A 26,262-nucleotide genomic window follows, 5' to 3' on the forward strand; every position below is an offset into this window, starting at 1 on the left:
AGCAGGTAGATAAAAAGCCTTTCCTGATCCATCATGGACAAGCAGTCTGTGTGGTGAGGGGCCAAATACCTTGCAAATAATGAAGAAACCAATTCATCCCCTTTGCCTTCTGTCCTCTCCCTTTGTTTTCGTGCCATGTCAGATTGCTGCAGAGAAGATGGTGCAGGCTCTGGCAGAAAGAAGCTGTGAATTACAAATCCTGCGCCAGCAAATGATGGGGAAGGAGCTTGGGAAGAACCACAGAGCCAATGCCAAGCTGTTCCAGGAGGATGGAGAGCAGCCCATTCAAGTAGGAGTTGCACCCTGGATTTCCGTGTCCTCTGCATGCTGTCTCATGGCAACAGAGAGGGCAGAGCATAGTAGAAGCGGATAGAGGAGAGGGATGTGTCCGAAAGGGAGTGGAAAGAAATAGAAATAGGACAGGGAAGAGAGCAAGCCCAAAGCTTAAAAAAATAGATATGATCGGGCAGGTCCATTGTGCAAGAATCCTTCCCAATATGAAATATTCCATTGGTAGGCATGGTACAGGCTTCAGGCTGCGTGCGACCCCACCTACTTCCCTACATCTGGAGTCTGACCTGTGCTGAATCCTGCCACTTCTTTCTTCCCATCATTTGGCTGTTTAATTGCCCTTAAGTAGGCCTCAGTCAAATCTTGCTTTTGTGGCTGCATCCTCCTCTGATGCCGCCAGCTTCAGAGTCCTTCAGACCTTTCCTTTGGGTCCTTTCGTAGGCTTGTCAACATCTGATCTGTTTGCCTCCCTCCATTGCTCTGCTTTGGATTCTCCAGGACTTGATGGCCTCTGGCTAGCCCCTTCCCTGAGACCCTGTTTGATCAAGCTGCTGGAGTGCAGCCCCTGGAGATGGACTGGGAGACCTGGTCCACGCAGGGTGCACAGAAGAAGCTCAAGCAGTAGGATACTGAGAGAGTTCTTTGTGTTTTCAGGATTTACTGCAAGGAGGTTGTGGTGACACCACCACCAGCACAGTCTCCAAGGGACAGGACAGCAAATACCAGCCAGGAAGAGGTCAGTGCAGTGGCAGATTTTGTGCCGTTCATAAGGTGACAAAATGGGGCTTTTGCCACTGGGGAAAACTTTGCTGCTGTCTCTTTGCTGCTGGTTTCATACAGCAACCAATAGAGACCTCAAAGCAGGAGTGTTGAGAGATCAGACTCAGAGCCCTGGCTCCCTGAGGAAGGGTGGGATTAAAAAAACTGGGCAGGAATTTAGCAAGCAGTTGAAGATGTTGGGTACTAGATATGGAGATGGAAACTGGCATTCAGAATTCTTGACTCACTGAGTGGCAGGAGTTGGTGTGGGAATGGGAACTGATGTTTGCTGATCACTGGCATAACCAGGATGCCAGATTCTTGACTGGGAGAAGCAGAGTTAATATAAGACAGGAGATGATATTGGGACACTCTTTAGGACTGGGGCCATTTGATTCTGAAGGGGAAAGCAGCCAGATTTGAGTGTGTCAGACTGGACTTGAGCAGGGGGTAGGTGTTTAAGGATTACAGAGTATGAAGGGTCATCAAAAAAAGGACATGGAAAAGCTATTTGTTCCTGGTGAAAGCTCAGGTGCTGTCAATTGGTGCAGGATTTAAAATTTCATTTTAACAAAGAGATTCCCTAACCTTTCCATTTGAAAGGAACCAGTAGTTGCACATCAAGCCCTGCATTACTGTAATTCTTCTTTACAGGTATTATGGAGTCGGCTGTAGAACTGGAGAAGGAGCTTGTTAATGCCAAAGAGGAACTTGAGCTGATGGCAAGAAAGGAAAGGGAAAGCAGGGTGAGTTTGTATAGAGACCTCATGTGTCTTGTTTCATTTGAGACCAGTTCCAGACTGGACAGCCTTCAAACTCTAGTGCAGTGCTTAGTCCTTTCCCCTTTGAGAGGAAGCAGGGGTTTCTAATACTAACATGTGGGGACCCTTCTTTTTGGGGGTTTCCTGAGCTCTGCAATAATAATTGCCTGTAGTCAAAGCCTAGTGGTACTTTACTGTTAACCCTGCTGTCTTGGTCACTTTCCAGCTTTCCATCTAGATTCCCTGTTTCCTAATGGATATAACTTTCTTCTTTGCATCTGGTTCTAAAAAATATGCTGCCCCTTACAACCTCCCCTTAAGTAGCAAGGTCTCAGTCTAGCAAATCACTTCATTTTTATTTTTCGGGACTGTATTAGCTTTACTAGCTTAGCTTTACACTTTCCAAGGGATGCTCCAGTTTCCAGTGTCATGACTCTTTCCATTCTTCTGTAGGATTTTTCTCACATAGTGTCATTCATGGAGTAAACAGATTGATGCTAATCCCTTCATCTCACTGTATCAACTCCATAGTTGCTGATCTCAATAGAGGGATTGAAGAAAGGGTCTGATTAGAGTTAAGGCTGAAAGGAAGCTTCTATCTAAAGCCTTCTGCCTTTCTTGGAAAAATTGTCTTTTGGCCTCAAACAGAGGCAGCAGTTATACTAGTGCCCCATTGGATGGAGGAAGCCTCCTAAGACTCTAGTCTGCACTATAGTGTAGAAGCATAGGGCTGTGGAGTGGCCCAGAACAGGACGTCAAGTTTGTGTGAAGGGTGTCAGCTTTCTCAGGCCTACTGCTGACTCCACGGTTTCTTCTCTGCAGTTGGAGCTCTCAGCTCTTCAGTCTGTGGTGGCCACACAGGAGGAAGAGCTGCAGGTGCAGATCTCGGATGTGGAGTCCCTGACTAGGAAAATCCAGATCAAAGAGGACCTTATAAAGGTGGGATATTGAGAATTGTCCTGATTTGCTGTGCTTTAGCACCCCCAGGCCATTACCATTATGAGGAGCATCTAATTCACTCCTTTGCCCCTGCTGACTTCTAGTTAACTACAGTAGATACCTGAAACCAGGAATTGGTGTTTCCATGGAGATAAGCCATGAAACTGAGGCATCTACTAATAAATAACAGGTCTGGTCTCTTCACGTGTAATTTAGGCCTCACTTATGAAGTGTGTAGCAGCTAATGGGGTCAGCATCCTCTGTCCTGGTTCTTGTTCGATGGATCTTGTACAGGAGGAACCATAAACCCATGATACCATTTGAGATGCTTTCTGGAGTCTCCTAATGTTCTACTCAAAGGATTATTTAGGAATACAGGCAACCCCTGCTTAGTGTTCTTAATTGGTTCCTGAAAAAATGAGCATTAAGTGAAATGAGCGGTAAGTAAAACCGAAAGTATTTGATAACCCAAGGTGGCAACTGCAAGTGTTTTTAATGACCCACGATGGCAACCACAAGTGTTATAATGAAATTCAAGGACTAAGTGGAATCGGGTATTGATTTTAAATGAGCTTTATAGTGAAATAGTGCTAAGCGAAACAGCCTTAAGCAGGGGTTGCCTGTATTCACTTGCAAAATGCTCTTGCTGAGGTGTTCTGTAGAACAGTGCTTTGCGTCCTGCGCAAAGTCTCACTTCAGGATGTTGTGTGCAATGCACTTCACAGTCCACAGGAGTTCCTGGAGTTCCTTTTGTTGAAAACGCTAATCCTGTAGCGTCTCCAGGAACCTTTTTTAATTTTAGGTCCCGTAACTTGCAAAAAAATTCAAGGGTCTTTCCTGTAGTTAATCCATTCTCCAGTCAACCATTTACTTTCTTGGCTTTCAGGATCTGCAGATGCAGCTGGTTGACCCAGAGGAAATTCCAGCCATGGACCGACTGACCCAAGAAGTTCTGATGCTTCGAGAGAAAGTGTCTATCACAGAGTCACGAGGACAGGAAGCTGCAGGGAACAGGAGGCAACAGGTAGCATACTCTGTAGTGGTATCCCCCTCAGAGAGTCTGTCCTGTGATTCAAACTCAGACTTGTTGCCTTTTTTTGGTCATAGGTGGGATTACCATGAAGACTATTTTCTGCCTTGAATAGCACTGTAATACTATTGTCCTTGGAGACTGTGGCTAGGATGTGGTGTAAGCCAGAGAATTAGGCTCTCTGTATGGTCCATAGAAATGCAGAGACAGGCCTAAACCCCATTCTGGTCTTAAGCAAAGAAGCTTTGGCTGGGGTCTGGAGTCAAGAGTCTGACCCATTCTTTCCCACTCAAAGTCTTTTAGACAGAAAGGCCTGGTCTGTCCCTGTGGAAACCAAAACTCACACCATTGGGGCTGCAAAGCTCCTTTTCTCCCTCTTGCTTCTTGTTTGTTTTCTTCCCCCACAGCTCCTACTGATGCTGGAAGGGCTGGTGGCTGAGAGAAATCGACTGAATGAAGCTCTGCAAGCAGAAAGGCAGCTCTACAGCAGTCTGGTGAAGTTCCACACACACCCAGACAGGTAAGCGATCTCTGCCCCCACTTTGCACCATTCTTTGCCTTCGTTGCTATGTCATCCTGCTAGAGAAGGAGTAGGGCTGTCCCAGAGGACTTGGAAAGACCTAGCACTAGCACTTAGATTAACATCAGCCAGAAGGAAACCTGTGCTGCAGTAAGGAGTGCCCAGGTGAATAATCAAGGAGGAGCTCAGTGCAGTGTTGCTCAGGAAAGACTGAATTGCTGTCAGCTTTACCCTGCTGAAAGATCACACTAGCTAGGTAAGGCACTCCCATAGCAAGTGTTTGAAAAAGGTCAGGTTTAATAGCCCCGCAGAGATTTCACACTCCCTTCAGATTCCCTGATGCTCATGCCTCTTGTGTTTTCTTTCTGTCCCTTAGCTTCCCCCATCCCTGTGCCCATTGGTTTGCATCCCTCTTGCCAAGTCTTAAAAGGTGCACCTTGCTTTGTCATTGTTATCCGATTGTTTGGCTGGGAGGGGGCTGCTAGTGGATTGTCTGGGCCATGTGCCTGCATCAAGGCACAATGGATGTTACCTACCCCCCGTGCTACCCCTGTGCCCTCTGAGGGGTTGCAGCCCCTTAGACAGCTGAGCTCTCCTCAGTGACAGCAGTTTACACATAGAGTTTCTCTTGGCATTCTGGTGAGTACTGGTAGTAATCATCAGGAAACTGTCATTCCTACCCAGAGTGTTGCTTGAGCAATCTGCTCCTTGTAAGGGTCTGAGTGGGCACGTGCCAGGGCCCAATGCTGGTGTGCTGAGGAGCCCATCACATGATGCTGGTTCTGTTGAGGTTTAGAAGAGAAATGAAAGGAAATGAGTTACCAGCGCAGGGGTTGAATCTGTGACTAGAGCACTGAGGACCAATGCCTGGAATAACAATGGAGGTGCCAGTTCTTTGTGTGGGCTTACTGGTCAGGGCATTGACTTACAGCCTATCTAACCCTCTTTCCTTTCTGTGTGGCGTGTCTGAATAGCTCTGAGAGAAACCACACTCTGCAAGTGGAGCTGGAGGGTGTCCAAGCACTCCGGGACCGACTGGAAGAGGCTCTTGGAAGAAGCTTGGAACGTTTGAGCAGGCTGGAGACCCAGGGCGCCATTGGAGGTGGGGATCAGGAGAGTGTGAGAGTCCTATCCCAGCATGCCTTCTGAGCTCTGGCGTTCACACTGCCACGCACCCAAGATGGAAACTGCTCACTAACAGCAAGCCTGGCTGTGACTGACTTTGGGAGGGCAGATTTGTTACTAATGATAACGGTAGAAGCGGTGCATTTAGGACTGCTGTGGAAATGGCACTTGGTGCAATCCACTTGTGTCTCGTGTACCTGCCTGTCTCTATCCCTGCAGTGGAGGTGACAAAATGTATTTGCACATTCAAGCCATTCCATTTTAGTTGATCTCCATCCATCTCCCTTCCCTTCCCTTCCCTCCCCTTCCCTTCCCTCTGCCATTGGGCCAAATAAAGATTCCCTTCCTCCAGAAGTGATTTTAAATGTTCTGTATCATCTCACAATTGCATGAGTGTGGATTTGTTCCGCCCCCCCAATCTTTTCCATCCAGTGGAGTCCTGCTCCTGGGACAGTGGCTGCCTCTGAAACCAAGCTACAGTGTCAGGGGAAAGGAGCAAAGTGTCTGTGGAAAAACAAGTTCTTCCTGGTAGCCAGAGCTTGTGCGCTTTGGAAAGCTGATGTTGATGCTAGACTCAGCAAAAAAAATGTCCATTTTTAGGCCCTAATCTCATCCAGCTCTGGATTTGGATTCTTTTCCATCCTTGAGGTTGAGAGCAGTCTACCTCCCAGACATGGAAGCGCACCCAAGGAGACCTTGGCTCTTCCTGTATTAGACTTTGTCAATAGCTTTTGATATTAGGCCAGCCCCTTCCTTCAGCAACAGGAAAAAACTGCCAGCTGTAGAAGATTAGTTGCTAGAAAGCCAAGTTTGGGTGACAGAGTTGTGCACACATCCCTGTGTCAGACTAGGGCCAGGAGATGCACATGCCACTGCTCTCTTTGTTCAGTACCTGCATGTTTTTAATATCAATGAGAAAATTAGACTCCCCCACCTTAAGCTATGCCAGGGGCAAATCTGAAAGATTCAGTGGGGCATATAGAAAGCCATGCTCTGGTTTGTGGGGTACGTAGGTCCCATTCAGGAGTACAGTATGTCTACTGTAGTGCATTGGTTTCTCTCTCTAAAAGGTATTTCTAATAAAGTGCTGGGAGACCAAAAGCAGTGGGGTTTCCCCTACTAGCAGCTCTTCAATGACAGTTTATGCTTGCATAAGGGAAATATTAGCTTTCTCATTATATCACTTCTTAAATTCTCTGTGTAATTGTGAGGCTGGATTTAGTGTTTCACTTAGTCAACCATACTCTGTTACACACACTTATCTGTATCATCTTAACAGCAAGCAATGAAATAGGTCTCAGGCAGGAGCGAAGAGCCTTGGTTCTCCTTAGTCTCTGAGGCTGACTGGGTCATGCCTTACAATGCAGCCCTTGTGCACTTAACCAGGCGATTAAATCACTGCATGCGTCTAACTCATGTTCATCAGTGTGTGTTTCATCCTTTGCACTGAAGTTAGAGTTGATCCTTCTTCTAAACTATAGAGAGGGATAGATAAAACCTAGATAGGCACATCCAGTCCACCTTCCCAAGGTCAGTTCAGGATTGTTTCTTAATGTGTATCAGCTAGTATTTAAATTGACTTATCTATACTCTGGGGATGTATTAATCTGTGTTCCTGCTAGAAAGTTTATCTTGGTGCTGAATCTCAATAATCCCTTCCTTTCATTGCTCTTGTTTATGTCTCAGTTATGCCATTCTGACTCCTTTCCCTTTCGCCTTTGTATCCTTCACATTGCAGTAGATGGTTATGTTCCCCCTTAATCATCCTTGGTGGACTTGGCTCTCTTAACCTTTACTCCTACATCAGTCCCATGTAACTGTGTTACTCTGTTCTTTGAAGTGGCTCTGAATTTGTCTGTATTTTTGAAATGGAAGCCAGCCCAGAATGCAGTGATGTCAGTGTGATGTGAAGGATTGGTAGCACTGCCATAGGATAAACAGGTCTACATGGTTTCTTTGCAGTTTATCACACTACAAACTTCCTGTGTCTAGCCTGCCTCTCCCACCACTGTTGCTTCCCAGCATCTTCCATAGCAGAGCTTTGAATGGTTTCCCTCAGGCATTATAGTTCAATTTTTTCTGAGCTCTTGGAAGATACTTTTATGGCCTTGATTAGCATAGTATCCCATAGCTCTTATTCTAAAGTATACAGCCCCTGCTGCAGGGTGGAGAAAATGGTGCTATCCCTGTTTTGGAGACTAAAAGACACAGCCAAGCAGAAAATCTGGGAATGATTAGGATATTAGAGTCTGGTTTCTTGAGTTTTCCTGTCTGACCACTAAGCTGTCTTGAATCTTGTAGCATTTTTTATGTCTTGGTTCCTTTGTTCTATGCTGTCCCTTTGGTCTGTCTTCTGTTTCAGTTCCACCTCTGAATTTCATTCCTATGCAGTTTGCACCCCAAGCTTCAATGAAGATACTTAATACAGCTAGAAGTATGACCAATCCATGCTACCAAATGCTTTCTGAAAGTCATATTTATTGCATTTATTTCCTCTTGATCTGCAAATTCTAGAGGGGGAGAAAAGGCAACAGATTCTTGACTGACTATATCTGTTCCTTATCTGCTTTTCGATATGTTGTATCCCTGCTCCCTCCTCCAAGTTCTATAACTTTACTGTTAGTAACAAGAGAAGAGGAGCTATGATCCTATTTCCTTCTTTTGACAGGTTGGTCATGCATTTGCTTCTCTCCCAAGTTTCTGCTGCCTTCCCACCTTCCCATTTTTTGTCAATAATTGGTCTCTTGGCAGCCTAGTGGGACTGAACGAGAGCAGTGGTGAGCTGACCATGCGGGCCAGCTGACCCGCAACCTGAACTAGCCTAGGCCTTCTAGCAAAGCATCTGCTCTTGAGACCTGCTTGTATTGTGTCCATTCATTCATTCTGTTCAGCCACCTACTGAAATACAAAGGAACCACATTTCCCTCACTGTGCTTTATCCTTCTCCAGGCACAGCAGTAGTACCTAATCAATCAGCACGGTGACGTTTCCACTAGCATTGTGCATGAGGCTAGGCAGGGGGAGAGCATGCCTAGAGTTGACAAACATGGGTAGACGTGACCCAACAGATAACCTCAGGGAAATGCTTCCTCCATGCAGGGTAACATCAGTGCTTTGCCAGTCTAAATCCCATCAGGGATAGGCTTCCATTACACCCCCTGGCAAGCTGGTTCATGATCCTCAGATCTCTCTAGTAGACAGAGTTTCTTGAATTCAACTTTTTAGTAAACTTACCCAGTTTGCTGTCTGGTGCTTAGTTGTACTCTGCATATTTAGTTCTTTCTGTCAGGCTGATTCTATTTCCTCAGGATCAGGGCAGATGAAGAGAAGCCCTTCTGTGTTTGTCTCTGAACTTGCTCCTGTTTTCAGTGCCGCCTTGGCCTGTTGTCATGGAATCACAGAAAACAAGGCTGGAAGGGAGCTCAAGAGGCCCTCTGGTCCAGTCCTCTGCTCCAAGGCAGGTTCAGCTCTGCCTCGGCCATTCCTGAGAGATGTTGGTCTAACTTCATTCTTAAAACTTTGAGTGATAGAGATCCCACTGCTATCCAGGCAACCTCTTCCCATGCTTTACTATCCTTTCAGTTAGGAAGTTTTTTTTCCTTCAAGGCTACCTAAATCTCCCTTGCTTCTGATATTCTTACTGTACCCCTGATGGAGATGGCACATCATCTCTATAATACCTTTCTCCTTGCTGTAACCTTGTACATATGTGAGGACTGCCATCATGTACCCCTTCAGTCTTCTCTCCTTTAGACTAAACAAATCCAACACTTTCAATTTTCATAAGTCGTATGTTTTAGGCTTTAGATCATTTTTGCTCTTCTCTGCATACCCATCCCATGTCTTCCTTGAAGGGTGGCATCTAGGGTTGGCCACCATACTTCAGGTGTGCTCAGTAGCACTTCCTTTAAAATGCCACAGTCTGGTTCTACGCATCTTTTTGCTCTGCACATTCAGCTCTAATCACATCAGCCATTCTGCTGCAGCCATGTCCCATTGGAAACTCATGCCTACCTTGCTGTCCCTTGTCATTTCCATGGTCCCTTTAGCATAGCTGTTATTGTTCATTGAATACATCTCTGTCTTCCCTCAGCTGTATTTGTTTTGATTTTTGTAGCCAAAACTCAGTTTTGTGTTTCCTGACTCTGTTTCTAACCTCTCCAATTACATATTCTATTTCCTCAGTAACATAAGTTGCATCTTCCAGGTCACTGTGGTCTGGAAATTTTATCAGAGCTATTGGCTTCTTCCAGATCGTGCATGGATGAATTTAAAGAAGAGCAGAGCTAGTTTCAACACTGCAGTGCTCTGTTTAAGAGTTGAGGTGGCTCATGGTATCCATAAGCACTGGATATGGTCAATTTGTTGGGTGTGTTAAAGAGTAGGAGTCAGTACCCATCCATCTCCATCCATTCCCCCACCAAAGAGATGCGGGGTCACAACAGAATGGTTCTGATACCAATGCTATATTATGAACTGTGAAATTACTCTGCCCTTATGTTAGAAGCTTGAGCCTCTGAGCTGAGTGAGCTGAACTGGAAGAGTGGGGAGGCAGATGGAGTGGGAGGAGCAACACTGGAAGAAGAGAGTATAGAAAATATGGAAGGATCATTCTGTATGTGAGGTGGAGGGGGGAGGCCATTGGGGTGGAAAGTCCAGATCACAAAAGTATGCTGCAGCCTCCTGAATGGTGTAACAGGCCATGTCCTCGGCTGGTGCGACTGGAATGCACTGACTTCAGTATAGTTTCACTGATGTCTGCCAGCTGAGGCTGGCAGAGGAGGCTAGTATGGGTCTACCTCTGCCTCTGTGGGCATTCAACCAGACCTTTGCTGCTCGGGTTCAAAGTTCCTTGCTTGAGTGTGATCTCATCTGGTTAAAGTTTTGCAGGCCAGTTCAATGCCACTCATGCCTTCTGGTTGTGAGCAGTTTGCCTGGGTGCTTACAAAGGTAAACAGTGAGTCAGACTGGGAGTTTGTTTAAGATAGCATCCTGCTTTGTGTATCTGAGTGAATTAACATACAGGAAAAGAGTAAAGCCTGTAGGTCTGCTCCCAGTTGTGGAGGTTGAAAAGGACCCAAAAGCTATTTTCCCAACCAGCTGGAGCTTCCCTCACTATGGGGAAACCTTAAAGTGCTATAGAGTCAGTATTATGACTCAGTCAGGCATCTTCCTACAGCCCCTCCTCTTACAACAGGCCAAAGCATTGTTGTCCTCCCACTGTCCCCAGCAGTTCAGGGCTCTGAATGGCTGGGAGCAGCCTCAAGGCCATTCTAAGTGATGGGGCTAACCCTGGTATTGGGAAAGCTGCCGTGGCCTTTCTCCAAACTAACCCTTCTAGCAGCTAGAAGCCAGACAACTGCTTGGGTATGAATCACTGCAAGCCCAAAATCTGTGGAGGCTGGGGGTGCACAACAGTGACATGAATTTTCTACGTAAGTCTTTCTTATTGAAAATCATGGTGAAATTCCTTGTCTTGTTTTGGCTGTGCAAGAGGCTAATGCCTCTTTATAGAGCAACTGTAGGGTACCTGAGCTCAGCAAATCCAGACTGGTTGATATCGGCTGAGGTGGGGGAGGTGGAGCAGAACAGAATGAAGTATGAAGATACCAACTGCTTTCATTGTAGTCTTCAGTCTCCAGTCAAGCCTGGCCCCTATCCTGCCTGTTATTCTTGGGGAAAGAATATAGCCTGGGACTCGCACCTTGTAGGTTCTGAGCGGGAGGAAAGAGAGATCCTAGTAGTGCAACATAGCCAAGGCTTAGGTGCTAGGAAAGAAACACCAGGCTATGTGCAGAGCCTATGGGATCTGCCAAGATGAGGAGCTAACCTTACTGTGGCTCATTGCATGAAGGAGTGGCTTGATAAAACAGAGTAAGGGCAACTGTGAGAGCCGTGGCAAAGCATGGGCTTATTGAAAACAGCAGGACAAAGAGGGCAAACAGGCAGAGTCTAGTGGGGTACACCCCCACAAGCGTGTACATGCAGGGACATATTTCCCATGTGACAATATTTGTGCCACTGCTGTTTGTCCCCAGGCATGCTCCTGTACGCATGCTCTGGTGTGCAGGAAAGGGACCTGGCTAGGATAGGGAAGGCTGGGGTCAGCACCTGTGCTGGCCACACCAGCCTTACTTGGGGGCCTCCCAGGGCAGCAGTAGTACTGAGTTGGCTGCTCAGGCCTTGGCCACTGGCTAGCAGCCAGAGTGTAGCTCTGCCTGGCCAGGCTCCAGTTTCTGGAGGCACACCCTGCCGCTGCATGTGCCATGCCACTTTTTAGTGGTGGTTTTCTTTGACACCGAGATCTCCCAGTGTCAAAAAATCCTACACTGCTGCTAATTAGTCAAACAGCTTTGAGGCACCACAAACCACGTATGCACTCAGGGGGATGCATCCGTGGGCTCCTAACTTGGCTGTATCCAAGCAGGCTTACTGCATTGTGGCAGGGATCCACAGAATGAGACAGGTAATTACTCTGCAAAGGAAGAGGGCAGGATACAAGTGGCTGAAAGGGCATTGTAAAGGGACTGGGAGAGATTCCCACCTGGAATGCTCAGGGCTTGTTTGGGCAAGATGCACATGCCAGAATATATCAGAGCACTATCACGCCAGCTAGTTGTGGGGCCCAACATATTGGGAAGCAAATGCATTAGTGGAAAAAACCCAGTCCAGTATATGTGATGGGCAAAGAAAATATCTGGGTTACAAAAGAGAAATATCTCCAAATAAATCTGTGTAGATGACCAGGACATAATGAAACCCTTAAGCAAATCAGGAATTACTGAAGAGTAGGTAGGGGAATGCCTAGAAGAATGTGCTTAGTGAGTAAAAGGGCTCTACACACTAGAAAGGAATTAGCAAATTTATGACATTATTGACAACTATCATATGGGCAAAAATAAAACACAGGGAGAGCAACCCTGGACTTGATTTTCCAAAAAGAAAAAAAGAGGTCTTCCTAGTTGCCAGCTGGTAAATTCAGTTTCCGTCCCTTGTTAAAGAGCTGTAAAGAAAGGAGAGAGACTGAAATGAGGAGTAATAAAGAGCAGAGGGGTTTTCAAAAACAAAGTGGAAAGTCAAAATGCTGTCCAAGTTATACAGTGCTTTATCATTGCAGAGGTCAGATACCCAGGTACACTGCATTATGGTGTTATTAAATGGCTATTAAAGTGGTATGTGGAGATCCCTGATTGCACTGGTCAGGGGCACCAAGGCAGAGTCCTGCTATCAATAATCATATTTAAACAGCTGTAGTAGACATGATTCCTATTCCAGCAGAGAGAGACCTGACGGTTAGAGAGAAATGGCAGGAGACCGGGTTTCACTGCAAGCATGGAAATTCACTGCCTGCACGCTGGTGTGGCCATGTGAGAAGTGGGGGCAGGAGTGTAAGCGCTGCAATATGCAGCAGTTCAAGGGAAGCAGCATTTGAGGGAGTTGGTGGAGTTTTCTATTGACGCTAGATGGCAGAAGCACTCAGCAAAGCGTATTGGCATTGGCATCACGGGCTTAACTCCGCTCCAGGTACTGGTGTATGAATGAGTGGCGTATCCTGAGGATTAAGGTGCAAAAAGATGCAGTACAGAGGCAGCAGGCAGAAGGCTGGGTAGCTCAAAAACAGTTATAGTACTGAGCTCACTTTTGGTTGCCTCATCATCAGAGCAGTGTAGCTGCATCGAAACGTTCCAGAGGAGAGTGCAAAGTGGGGGTCGGAGGGCTTGACTGAGCCTCATGGGGTAGGGAAGAAGCTTGGCCAGTCCCTCCTGTGGTTCCATCTCAGCAGGATTTGAAGAGATTTTCCTGGCTGTGGTGGCATTCCAGTTAGGACAGATTTGTTCATACAGCATGTGATTTCCCTCCTATTAGGTCAGGGTCGTTTCACCCAGCAAAGCCTTAAAAGGAACTGGGATCGACACAAGCATAAGGATGACACTAACTGTGCTCTAAAGTAAAGCAAATCAAATCTCATGCTTCAGGGTGCTGATTTAGCTTCTGCTGAGGTTAGGTGGAGATTCCCTTGTGTGTAGCAAGATGCCTTAGGAGGCTTTCTTGGTGACAGTCTGTGGTAGTGGGTTGCGGCAGAACATGGCCATCAGACACGTTGGAACAATGCACTGCTCTGGTCCTGTGAAGCATGTTGTTCAAGGGCAAGCATGTATGACGCAGGTGCACGAGAGAGAGAAAGGCCTGGTGAGTTCATCAGAGGGACCTGCATCCCATGATGTCTCGTGGTGTTTCCATCACAATCCAGCCAGGCCAGTTTACCTCTTTCCAAGCTACAAGGTCCATGTAAATACTCAGATAAACCACCTTGGGACAGAGAATTGTGTGCGTCTCATACCCTGCCCCCAGACTTCTCTTTGGGGAAAGGCTAAGCACAGCCTCAGTGTCTGACCTACTTGCTCTGGGACTGGTTCAGACCCCAGAATCTCTCCTGCATGGTCAGCTCCTGGGGAAAGCCCTGACCTGCTTCTTGGGTGCAACTCCAGGAGAAACTGGAAGCTGTGCTAGAGCAGGCAAATGAGTGGGGGTGCAGCCATCTGAGCCTGTGTGAATGAGAACCTGGGGTGTCCCTAATTTGGAGACCCCCAATTCCTTGTATGTACCTCCAGGGCATGCCAGATACTGGCTTTCTCCCCAAGAGAGTCTGAACACTAATCCCCTAGCAGTCATAGCTCCAGGGGATGCCATGACCTGGGGAAAGACCCAAGCCAGTCTTACTCAGGCTGCACTAATGGGCTTGTTAGAGTAAAAGCATCCCCTTTCTGTTGCTAGTGCCTCTCCATTGCCAGTGACCCACATGCACCTTGCCAGGCTGAAGACATTTTCTGCTGGCCAGACTCCACAGGCTGCTGGGCACCGGGTACCATGGTTCGGCTCAGCTTGGGGTCCACCACCGCAAGGGCATCCCTGACAGAGCCTGGCCCACCCAGTACAGCCCTCACCTCAGTTGCATGGTGGGCATAACTGGAACAAGGTGGGCACCAGTAAAAGTGAAAGATTTATCTGAGAGACACTTATTGTACTTGGTAGATAATGAGCAAGCTCAGAACACAGAGACAGTTCTGTACCCTGGTCTTTCCTTGGGTATCATTGGACTCCTGCTTATCATACCACCTGTAGCCCAAGGCCCTTCACCCAGAACCTCTTCCTGGGCTTCTCTGTTGTAATGTAAGTGGATGGGGTTCTTGTTCTGCTTGTCACTGTGCTGAGGTCTAGTGTCTTGTGACCTTGAGACTCTGGGAAGCAGGGAATGCAGTGGGTATAACATACTTGGCTTGTTGGCACCTGTGCTGGCTTCTTGGCTGGCTCCCTTAGAGGCTGCATGAGGCAGGGAACTTTCCAGGGTGTGACTAAGCTGGGTAGTTTTATCCTCACTTCCTGCTTCCTATGGCACCTTTGAAGTCAACAGACAGACCAAAATTTCCCACAGCCTTCCTTATAGGGAGGTGCCCAGCAGAGAGAGGGACTGGATCTCAGCACCTGCAGGAGCCTCTGGTGCCAGGAATGAAGGCTATTAGTGTCCCAGTGCAGAGAGTCCTAGGCAGGAGCAGCTGGTCTTCCAGAGGGCCTTGGCTGTAGCTGCAAAAGGGTTTGCAAGTGTTTGCCAGGATGGAGAAGGGTGGGCTTGGACAGGGGGCAGACTGGGGCTTGTTTCTTATAAAGCTAATTTCCAGATTAGGCAACATAGCTCAAGGAGCCCCCTGCCCTTCTCACATCTTGCTTTGGTGTCTCTTCTAGGTCAACACATGGGGGAAGACACTGAGGACACCAGCACTGAGTTCACTGACAGCATTGAGGAGGAGGCACCAACCAGATCTACAGCTGCTCAAGTAAGCCTGAGAGAAGTGCTTTGTTTCTAGAGAGAAGCCTAAAGGCTGGGGCCACCTGGAAGGAGCGGTTACATATTGCTTATGCCTTACTGTGTTGCTGGGAGTCATTCTGGAGTGTGACATTGCTTTGGAGTGTGACCTGTTTGGTTATATCCCCCCTCTGAGAACTGGGGCCTAGTGCCCTCTGAAAACATCTGGTGGGAGACGAGCAGGGCTGTCCCTAGGGTACGGCAAATCGGGGCAACCGCCCCAGGCCCCACGCTTTGGGGATCCCCATGCTTTGACATCTGAGGGGTGTGACAAAGGTACTACCTAGTGCCCGCCCTGTGGCACAGCCTGGCCCGGGGGCTCTGCAAAGCTACTGGGCACCAGGCACCGTGCTTCGGCTCAGCTCAGGGGCCTCTCACTGCAAGGGCATCCCTGACAGAGCCTGGCCCATCCAGCGCAGCCCTCACCTCAGCTGCCCCATGCTGCAGGTGGCCCCCTGGGGCAAGCTGCGCCAGCACCCTCACCGCCAGGGCCAGGGCTGTTACCTCCATCCAGCTCTGCAACCCGTGTCACCCAGCTCTCTTAAGAGGGCCCTGCACCCCATTAGGGTCAGCCCTGGAGACAAGAGCTCTCCAAGCACTGCCAGGAGAGGAGGTGGGTTGAGAGTGTTTTCTGCCCCTGCTGTCCTTGCCATGACACCCCACTTACACAAACAGCTAGGTGCCTGCCAACCTGGGGGTCTCCTCAGCCAAAGCTGGGAAATCATCTTCTCCATGCACCATGCAGTCCATGCTCCCTGGAGACCATTGCTCGTCAGTCTTTTGCATTGCCCTCTCCTTCAGCACCTGCACTTTCTTTCTAGACTAGTCAAGGGGGCCTTGAGAACAAGTTGGAAGTCAAGGATATTCAGTCCAATTCCCTGGCCCCAGCTCTGCTGGAGAGCCTGCAGATGGAGCTGCTGTGGGAGAGATCACAGAGTCAGCAGATCAAGGAGGAGAAGAGGAAGGTGGAAGGGGAGCTGAGGGAGCTGAAGGCACAGCTTGAGGAAGCCGGCTTCTCCTCTGTGTCTCACATCAGGTAAGGCAGGCTACACCCAAAGGCAAGGAGGAGAAGCACTGTAAGATCACATGGCAGCATCCTCCAGTGTGGCTGGGAGTGCATGGCTGGTTCCTGGGTATCCTACTGAGCCACATATCGCTGTGGATCCTCTTAGCGCTGCAGACAGGTGGCTTTCCCCCAGCAGCTGGTGCGTGGTCCTTAGAGACTCCAGGACCATTGCAACCCAAGCCTGGCTGGCCTCTGCTTGCCCTGGGCAAATCTCGAGAGAGGAGGATTTAGTTTCAGGATGACTTGTACTTTCTTCTCCCAACCTTTCCTTGCCCCAGGGAAATGCTTTGGCCCTTACTGTAAGCCAGTGTTGGCACTGGATTCACAACCCAGCCCTGATTCTTTTGCTCCAGGCAAGCACAACCTTCAGATTGACCACAACGCCTGCTGGCTGATAATAGGCAAATGTTATTGATACACAGCGATAGGAAATAAAAGCAACACAGGCAAAGCAAGTACAACATACATTACCCAAATTTCCCAGTGCCCAAAATATACATGAGGCAACGAGTCCATCCAGCCAGTACGTAAATGTCACCTTGAGGTTCTTTGCTTGACTGTCCAACATCAGCAGCCTTGGAGGTTGGGAGCCAATGCCAATTGACCCCTTTGCTGTTTTGAAAACTCTTCCTTTTTCATTCTTTCTTCTCCAATGGCTCTTCTTTGGGCATCATTAATTGGTCTTCCTGTGGTTGTCATACTGTCCACATCCTGAATCCCATTTTCATAACCCTATCACATGCCCACATCCTAATTTGGGGCATTTGTGTCCTCTTAATTTGGTCTGTTCCCCCAAAACTGGAAAGCTTAAGGATTTTTGCAAGCAGGCACTTCAGTCCTGAAGCCAGGCCTATCTCTATTATGAAAATAAAGTTTGGATGTTTTCAATTACCCAGGATGTGTATATGTTGGCCTTGCTGTTTGCTTGCCTGGGTTAGACACCCTATCTACTTTTGAAGGTCATGAGAACTGTATAAGAAAACAGCTTTGAGAAATCAATTAACCCTTGCAGTTATAACCATTATTCTAATGAATATATATATTACCTATGAACCAATTCCCAAAAGCAAACCTCTAAATATCATTTTTTTAGCCATCAATCCCTTCCTTGAAGATTCACACCTTCATATCATAAATGAAGCACAATTAAGGGCATTTTATGGAATATTTAATAGCTTTGTGGCGAGGGCCTCCGCTAATCATCCTGGGAAAAGTATGACAGCACTTTTGGTAGTGGCAACGCGTAGGGGCTGCACAGGGTGCAAGTGTACCCCCTGGCTGGACACGCTCCCCACTTAGGCGATGGGCAGGGGGGGCAGGTGAGAGCACCAGTGCCCTCCCTGCAAGTGCCAGCTGGGGCGTGGGAGCACCAGATGTAGCGCCACTTCTGGGACCGCTGCGGGGGATCCCTCCACCCCAGTCAGCAAGATTGGCCACAGGGGACCCCCTCCCAGTCACTGACTGGTCACTGGGGGGCATTTGCCCCTCCCGATTACTGTGGCACCAGTCACCCATGACTTGTGGTCAGGGGCACCAATGGGCTGGACATTGTGATGAACCTTAACCCTTATTCAAATGCTGCCCATACCCTCTTTGGTTTGGGTTTTTGCTTCAGCATTCCATAGCCCAGCAACCGAGTTTTAGTCAATCAGGTTTAAAGCAGGCCTCCCATACTGAGGCCAGGGAATATACAGCCAGAGATGCCCATTAAACCTTTTATTTCACATTCCACTCCACAATCAGTGCTTCATCTGATTGCCAATAGGTGTTTAGACCAAAGAAAACTTCCTTGGCCAGTGTCTGTGGAGATTAGGCTCGTTCCCTATACTTTTACCCCTCCTGTACAGCGGGCAAGACTTTTCTCATCATCCCAACTGGACTGATCGTGATGGCCTGATCCAGTCCTGTGACCAGAAGCTTAAATACTATGTTTGCTTAAAAGAATATGCAGCTCCTCTCTCTGTTGACGAGCTGTAATCCTTTGAAGGGGGATGTACAACAATCCACAGTGACACAAGGTGACAATGGTTCCAACAGCCAGCACAACAATAAGGGGATGTAACATTGAGTTTAACACTCCAGCCATCTTGAGAGACCAACCTAGCATGCTTTCCCACCAGCTATATTTACCTGCCTGTTTAGCTTCAGATAGCACCTGAGTGATTTGCTCCGCAGCATGATGGTGTGACAGGAGTATCACTATCGGAGCCTCTGCGAGAGTGACTCTGCCCTCCTGTAATGGGCCAACCGCCTGCTTACTCTCCTGCCATGCCTTGGTCTTAATTAATTAATTGATTGGTGTAATCAGCGGGAGGCTGTCCATTTTATGCGCCCCGGTGCCAGGGGGCACTACCTGTGGCTCCTTTCCTCCCCTACACCGCAGCCCAAGCCTCTCAGATGGAACTGACGTGGTTTGACCTGGGCCCTGTTATGCTTTGGCCCTCTCCTTTCCTTCTGGGCCTCCTCGCTGCCCGTTCTCTTGCTCTGGGGCCTCCTCGCTGCCCCCTCTCTCGCTCTGGGGCTGGGGTCAGTGCACCCCCCCTAAACCACTGCGCCCTTTCTGACACTAGGGTCCCCACGCTACTGTGGAGCTCCTATGAGGCCTCCTCCAACCCCTAATAGCCTCACCCGGTCCTCCAGTTAAAACAGTAAACACAAAACATAAAGCCCCTAGGCTATAACATAAAACTATACCGTCCGGTCAAAAAACATTCTATCCCTACCGGGAAACTACTCCAACTCATGGCTGCAACCAGGGGATGCTCCTGCAGTCTATTTTCTCCTTTCTCTCTGCACTGGCCAAGCTCCCCCCACTCCTTGGCAGCCAGAGGGGAACTGCCCTCCTGGCCTCATGCCTGGGTTTAAGAAGGGCCAAGCCCTGCCCCTTCCTGTCAGCTGGTTCCCTTGGTTGCCCTAGCAACCAGCACCTGTGCTGCCCTGGTGACTGACAGTTGAGCCTCCCCTTTCTCACCACTAGGGGTCTCTGCTGAGCCATTTACTGCTTTTAGGCGCAGGGCACCCGAGTGCTCTGCGACAGATGGACACTGACATATGCCTTCTCGCTCCTTCAATAACCTGATTAATTTGAGCCTGCACCTCTGGATGTTGTAACAAGTTTCATAACAGCTGGGGTAATATTCCCAATGCAACTGGTTTTAACAGTTGATTTCCGCATATACCATAGTAAATCTCTGCTGCACAGTTTTCTTCCTGGCATAATTAATATTATACCTTGTTACAGTAATAAAACCATACATCTCTATTGCTAATATTGGCCCAAACATTAATGTTGGCCCAGCCAGATCTGCCCGTTCACATAAGTTTTTAACCTCCTTACAGGACCATCACATCGCAGGGGGTACACATCCCCACCAGGGGTAATGCCTTGCTAGACTTGGTACTGGCCATGGGGATGACTTGGTGGGGGATATGCAGGTACAAGGTAACCTAGAGGATACTGACCACCTATTGATAGAGTTCACTATCTGGCAAAAGGTGTGGAAGATAAATAGTTGGGCAGAAGTGCTGGACTTCAGGAAAGCCAACTTTGGTAAACTCAGGAAATTAGTTAGGGAGGGACTGACTGGTAATAGAGGTGGGAGTCCAGGAAGGGTGGGTGTTTCTCAAGGGACTAATCCTGCAGGCACAAAAAAAGACTATCCCAGTCCACAGAAAGGTGGGGGGAAAAAGCAAAGAAACCCTCTTGGCTGAGCAGAGAAATCCAGGAGAACCTGGTGAGGAAAAAAAGAGGCCTACAGGCTGTGGAAGCAGGAGACAGTCACCAAGGAGGAGTTCACCTGCTTGGCTCGAGCCTGCAGGAAAGCAGCGAGGAGAGCCAAAGCAGAGATGGAGCTTAGGCTAGTGACAAAAGTTAAGGATAACAAAAAGTCTTTTTTTAAGTACATAGGCAGCAAAAAAGAAAGTGCAGGACCACTTCAGGATGAACAAGGACAACTGGTAACAGATAGGATGGCTAAAGCAGAGATTCTAAATGAATTCTTTGCATCTGTGGTCCTGGACACGAATACGAATATGCATCCCATTAGGACTTTAGACGAGCCCAGGATAGATACCAACCCACCAGTGGTTCTTGCAAACCTAGTAAGGGGGCATCTGGAGGGGCTGAATGTATTTAGGTCAACAGGCCCTGATGATCTTCACCCTAGGGTACTTAGGGAACTAGATGGAGTCAAAGCAGACCCACTGGGACAACTGTTCGAGCACTCGTGGTGCTCAGGACAAGTCCCAGAGGATTGGAAAAGGGCCAATGTGGTCCCTATTTTCAAGAAGGGGAGGAAGGAGGAACCAGGTAACTATAGGCCAGTTAGCCTCACCTCTATTCTTGACAAGACCTTTGAGAAAATAGTTAAAGATCACATTTGCAGGGAACCAGCAGGTAAAGTAATGCTAAGGGGCAATCACCATAGGTTCATAGCAGGCAGTTCCTGCCTGACCAACCTCGTTTCATTTTACAAGCAGATAACAAAATGCTTGGATGAGAGAACAGATGTAGATGTTGTTTACCTAGACTTTAAAAAGGCCTTTGACACAGTGTCACACCCAATTCTTATAAATAAACTAAAACACTGCAGTGTAGATTATTACATAGTCTGGTGGGTGGAACATTGGCTTATGGGACACACCCAGAGAGTGGTGGTGGATGGGTTGGTTTCTACCTGGAGAAATGTAGGCAGCGCAGTCCCCCAAGGCTCTGTCCTGGGACCTACTATTCAGTATTTTCATTAGTGACTTGGATGAGGGAGTAGTAAGCACCCTGTCCAAGTTTGCTGATGACACAAAACTATGGGGGGAGGTAAACACACTAGAGGGCAGGGAGCATATCCAAGAGGTTTTGGACAGGCTGGGGAGGTGGGCAGAACAGAATAGGATGAAATTCAACAAGGATAAGTGTCATGTGTTGCACCTGGGGAGGAAGAATCATCAGCACTCCTATAGCCCGGGAGGGACCCACAACTGCGGAAAGGGACCTCAGAGTACTAATCGACTCCAAAATGAACATGAGTCACCAGTGTGATGAAGTAATAAGTAAAGCTAACCGCACTTCTTCTTGCATAAGTAGGTGCATCACAGACAGGTCTAGGGAGGTGATACTTCCCCTCTATGTGGCATTCGTCAGGTTGCAGCTGGAGCACTGTGTCCAGTTTTGGTTGCCATACTTTAGGAGGGATGTGGATAACCTGGAAAGGATTCAGAGGAGGGCCACCTGTCTGGTTAAAGGCCTACAGAAAAAACCCTATGTGGACCGATTGGGAGACCTGAACCTCTTTAGCCTCCACAAGAGGTGATCTTGTGGCTGCCTACAAACTCATTGGGGGGGGAGGAGGTGCAGGGGGGTCAGCAGGAAGTGGGGGATATGATGTTTACCAGGGCAACAATCAGGGTAACTAGAAACAATGGACACAAGTTAAAAGAGAGCAAATTCAGGCTGGACATCAGGAAAAAGTTCTTTACAGTGAGGGTCGCCAAAATATGGAATAGGCTTCCAAGGGAGGTGGTGTTGTCCCCTTCCTTGGAAATATTCAAAAGGAGATTGGACAGACACCCAGCTGGGGTCGTCTGATCCCAGCGCTCTTTCCTGCCCGGGGCAGGGGGGTCGGATTTGATGATCGAACAAGTCCCTTCTGACCCTAATAACTATGAAACATTTACCACAAGAGATGCACACAAAGTGTGGATACATACACGTCCATTGCCCTCATCTATGACTACAGATTTATTGTAATTTTCCCCCTCTATGATATATTGGTAAGTATCTGGCTTTAAGAGTAATATTTTTGCTTAAAGCATGTCTTCATGACACAAAAATCCAAGGCCTGTTCTCTGTTCACACATGGACAGTGAGATGGCCTCATGTCCTAAGGGTGTTTTTCTAGCCCAATGCCTATCAGTTTGGGGAACAACCACACTTTCATGGATATGAGCTCCCAACACAAATATAGGATACATCAGTTCTTCTTCAGCATTGCTAATAGCATCAATCTGCACTCTAACCATCATGGTGGTAGGATCGAATTCAGATTCTACCAACTGGTTATAAGGTTGAAGCCACTCTGGTTGTCCAGTTTCAATGCCAATTTGTCTTTTCAATTCCACTGGAATGTGCCAATTTTCTTCTTGCTCTACAGTGTTTTTCACAATTCCCAGTGGCCAGAGTTGAGTCTGGACACATGTAATGGCTTCAGACACATCTCACTGTAAGGCTAGCAGGGCATCAGTCAGTGTCATCACATCTTCCCCTTGGACATTTTTGAATGCTTGCATGGCATCAGTCAAATTTAGCTGTACCCTACTGGTTACTTCTAGGCTGTCCTGAAGAGGCACATTTAAATGCTGTAGGGTAGTCCCCAGTGAGCCAAGTTTATTGTCTAAAATCTCCTGATAAACGGTATTTAAAAGTTCCCTTCCTGTGCCTGCTGCACCCAAGACAATATTGACAGCTGAGGTCGAGCTCAGTGGGACTGATTTATAACTGAGGCCCAGGCCCTCCATCCCTGCAAAAAGGGATGTAGGTAAGTAGCACATTTTGGAAAGATTTTACTCTCATTGACCAGGGTCAAATTCACTATGACCTCCCATTGATTTCTTGAGACATTTAACAACATCTTAACGAGCAGGTCTTCTTTTACTACCACCATGCCAGCTGGATGCCACTCAGAGGTGCCCTTAACCATAACATCAGCCCACAGCTTAGATCCTTCTCCACTACAGTTCAATGCATATAGTTCCAGGTACCTGAATTTTGCAAGGTAAGGATTAGTGTCACATTCATTTGAGCAACTGTGCTCTCTCTGGCCCTAACATTAAAAACATGCCTTCCTGTTGGAATATCCAGGACTAGGGGTGCCTGACCCCAACTCACGTTTATATTTGCCCACGCAGAGAATACTCTATTTCCTTCTGGTTGCCATGGGGTAACATCCCATCCTACCTTCCCACAGGGTGGCAGGGGATGAGCAACATGGAACTGGGAAGGATAGGTGATGTTCCCCAGAGTGCTGAGGGAATTAACAGGGGTCATTGTGGGACCCTGGCACAGCTTTACAAGCACTCGTGGTGCTCTGGTGTGGTGCCGGAGGACTGGAAAAGGGCCAGTGTGGTCCCCATTTTCAAAAAAGGCATGAAGGAGGACCCAGGAAACTACAGGCCCATTAGTCTTACTTCGGTCCTGGGGAAGCTCTTTGAGAAAATTATCCAGGAGCACAACATCTGCAAGGGACCAGCAGGGGAGATCATGCTTAGGAGCAACCAACATGGGTTCAGTAGAGGCAGGTCCTGTCAGACCAACCTGGTGGCCTTCTACGACCAGGTCACAAAATCCTTGGATACAGGTGTCGCAGTGGACATAGTCTTTCTGGACTTTAGGAAGGCCTTCAACACTGTCCCTCACCCCATTCTCATTAAGAAATTAGGTGACTGTGGTGTCAATGCCTACACAGTCAGATGGGTTGCAAATTGGCTGGAGGGCCACAACCAGAGAGTGGTGGTGGATGGGTCTTATTTGAACTGGAGGGATGTGGGCAGTGGGGTCCCCCAGGGCTCGGTCCTCGGGCCCGCACTGTTCAACATCTTCATCAGTGACTTCGACGAGGGGGTAAAAATCACCCTGTTCAAATTTCCAGATGACACTAAGATGTGGGGAGAAGTGGGCACGCTAGAGGAGAGGAACAAGTCTAGACAGGTTACAGGGGTGGGCGGATGAGAACAGGATGGGTTTCAATACTAACAAGTGCAAGGTGATGCACCTGGGGAGGAAGAACCAGCACCAAACCTACAGGCTGGGGAACTCCCTTCTCATCAGTGCAGAGGCAGAAAAGGATCTTGGTGTCATTATTAATTCCAAGATGAATCAGAATCATAGAATCATAGAAGTGGGGTCGGAAGGGACCTTGTAGATCTTCAAGTCCGACCCCCCGCCTGGGCAGGAGAAGAGGCTGGAATCAAATGAGTCCAGCCAGGTAGTCATCAAGCCTCTTCTTAAAGACCCCCAGGGTAGGAGCCAGCACCACTTCCCTAGGAAGTTGGTTCCAGCTCCTAGCCGCCCTAACTGTGAAGTAGTTCTTGTGGATGTCTAATCTAAACCTACTCTCCAATAATTTGTGTCCATTGTTCCTTGTCATGCCAGGGGGCACTAGGGAAAACAGTGTCTCCCCTAAACCCTTCTGGTCCCCACTAGTGAGTTTATAGACAGTCACCAGGTCCCCCCAACCACACCTTGTCATGTATCCACACATGCATCAGGAACAGGTCCAGGGAGGTGATCCTCCCCCTCTATGTGGCACTGGTCAGGCTGCAGATAGAGCAATATGTCCAGTTTTGGGTGCTGTACTTCAGGAGGGATGTGGACAACATGGAGAGGGTCCAGAGAAGGGCCATTTGCATGATCAGGGGGCAGCAGGGCAGGCCCTACGAGCAGAGGTTACAGGACCTGAACCTGTTCAGCCTCCACAAGAGAAGGCTGAAAGAAGATCTGGTGGCCACCTACAAACTAGTCAGGGGGGGACCAGCAGGCATTGGGGGAGTCCCTGTTCCCCCAAGCACTACAGGGAGTAACGAGGAATAATGGCCATAAGTTGACGGAGAGTAGATTCAGGCGAGACATCAGGAGGCACTACTTCACAGTCAGGGCGGCTAGGATCTGGAACCAACTTCCAAGGGAGGTGGTGCTCGCTCCTACTTCTTCAAAAGGAGGCTGGATGAACACCTAGCCAAGATTGTTTGACCCCAGCATTGTTTCCTGCTTAGGGCAGGGAGTAGGACTTGATGATGTGCTCAGGTCCCTTCTGGCCCTACCTACTATGAAACTATGTTAATTAGCATCAGCAGCCATGGCGAAGTCACTCCATTTCCCCGCCCCGTAGCCACCCTGCCAGGGGGTGACATCTGTCTCTGTCTCTGTCTCTACCCCTTTGGTGGCACTTTTGCATCTGGTCTGAAATAGCTCACCTCATCTTGTGGTTCCCCGTATCCCCATATGAGCTTGGTTACTGCCTGGGTGAATTACACTGACACAGTGATGTGACCCAAAATGTGTGGTTAGTGGGTAACTTGAACCTTTGGTTTTTTTCGCATTGGTCTTACCTTATATATAGACAATGTTGATTGGGGGATCCCTGCAAATCTTGTTTGGTCAGCCCTTCCACATCATCTAATGGGAGTAGTTCAGGGCTTAATTACTTTGTGGTTTGAATGCTATTACATCTGCAGTATGTGATTTGTAAACAGCAGGCTTGATCTCCATTAGGATGCCACCATTCTACTCCTTGTTCCAAATCTTTATACAAATTCTAGGAATTAATAAAGCTACATTGCATTACTATTCCTACTATAAAAAGCTTAAAATACTTCTCTAGCACAAACAAAGCAAAACAAAACGAAAGAAAAATGAATGGTCTTTGGTACGCCCAAACTCTTTTGGAGGCCCAGGAGGCAATGCTCCACTTTCTGCAAGACAGAACACAGAGAAGGGCCTGAGCCCCTTGTTAATTAGTCACCTTTCCACTTTTTCAGTTGTGATGCGTGGGGCCATTTCTGGAAACACTCCTTGTCTTTAGCAAGTTCCACCTGATATACTGTAGGGCTGGCTTTATTCATAATCCGAACCGGCCCATTCCAGACAGGCGCTAGCTTTCCACCAGTCTAAATTGTAGCCCTGTACAGTACTTTATCCCCTACTTGCCACTCCTGAGGGTATAAGACCGGTCCCAAGTACCGATCCATCTTTTCAGTGTTGGCACTCAGAGCCACAGCTACTTGTTTCTGTGTTTCAGAAATGGTGTGAAGCTGCTTCTGAAACCATTGATTTGTAAGGACCCTGGGTGGCAGCCCATCCGGAGACTCCCCTCCTGGACACCAATGTTTAGGGAGAAGCATCATATGTCCTGTCATCGC

At 48.1% G+C, this 26,262-nt stretch overlaps 1 protein-coding gene across 4 annotated transcripts in view; it reads left to right on the plus strand.

Annotated features, from left to right (window-relative positions):
• Positions 1-26,262, plus strand: part of PDE4DIP (phosphodiesterase 4D interacting protein) — a 76,932-nt gene that overhangs the window by 14,068 nt on the left and 36,602 nt on the right. For all 4 annotated transcript variants that reach the window (XM_090049576.1, XM_090049577.1, XM_090049578.1 and 1 more), the window contains exons 11-19: positions 143-289; positions 946-1,027; positions 1,705-1,796; positions 2,634-2,750; positions 3,637-3,774; positions 4,188-4,300; positions 5,275-5,402; positions 15,167-15,258; positions 16,109-16,323. In XM_090049576.1, coding sequence (XP_089905702.1) covers positions 143-289; positions 946-1,027; positions 1,705-1,796; positions 2,634-2,750; positions 3,637-3,774; positions 4,188-4,300; positions 5,275-5,402; positions 15,167-15,258; positions 16,109-16,323 — 1,124 coding nt within the window. The remainder of the gene's footprint in view (positions 1-142; positions 290-945; positions 1,028-1,704; positions 1,797-2,633; positions 2,751-3,636; positions 3,775-4,187; positions 4,301-5,274; positions 5,403-15,166; positions 15,259-16,108; positions 16,324-26,262) is intronic.

This window comes from Crocodylus siamensis, chromosome 5, assembly GCF_052110815.1.
Source record: "Crocodylus siamensis isolate JL-2025a chromosome 5, ASM5211081v1, whole genome shotgun sequence".
Classification (NCBI taxonomy): domain Eukaryota; kingdom Metazoa; phylum Chordata; order Crocodylia; family Crocodylidae; genus Crocodylus; species Crocodylus siamensis.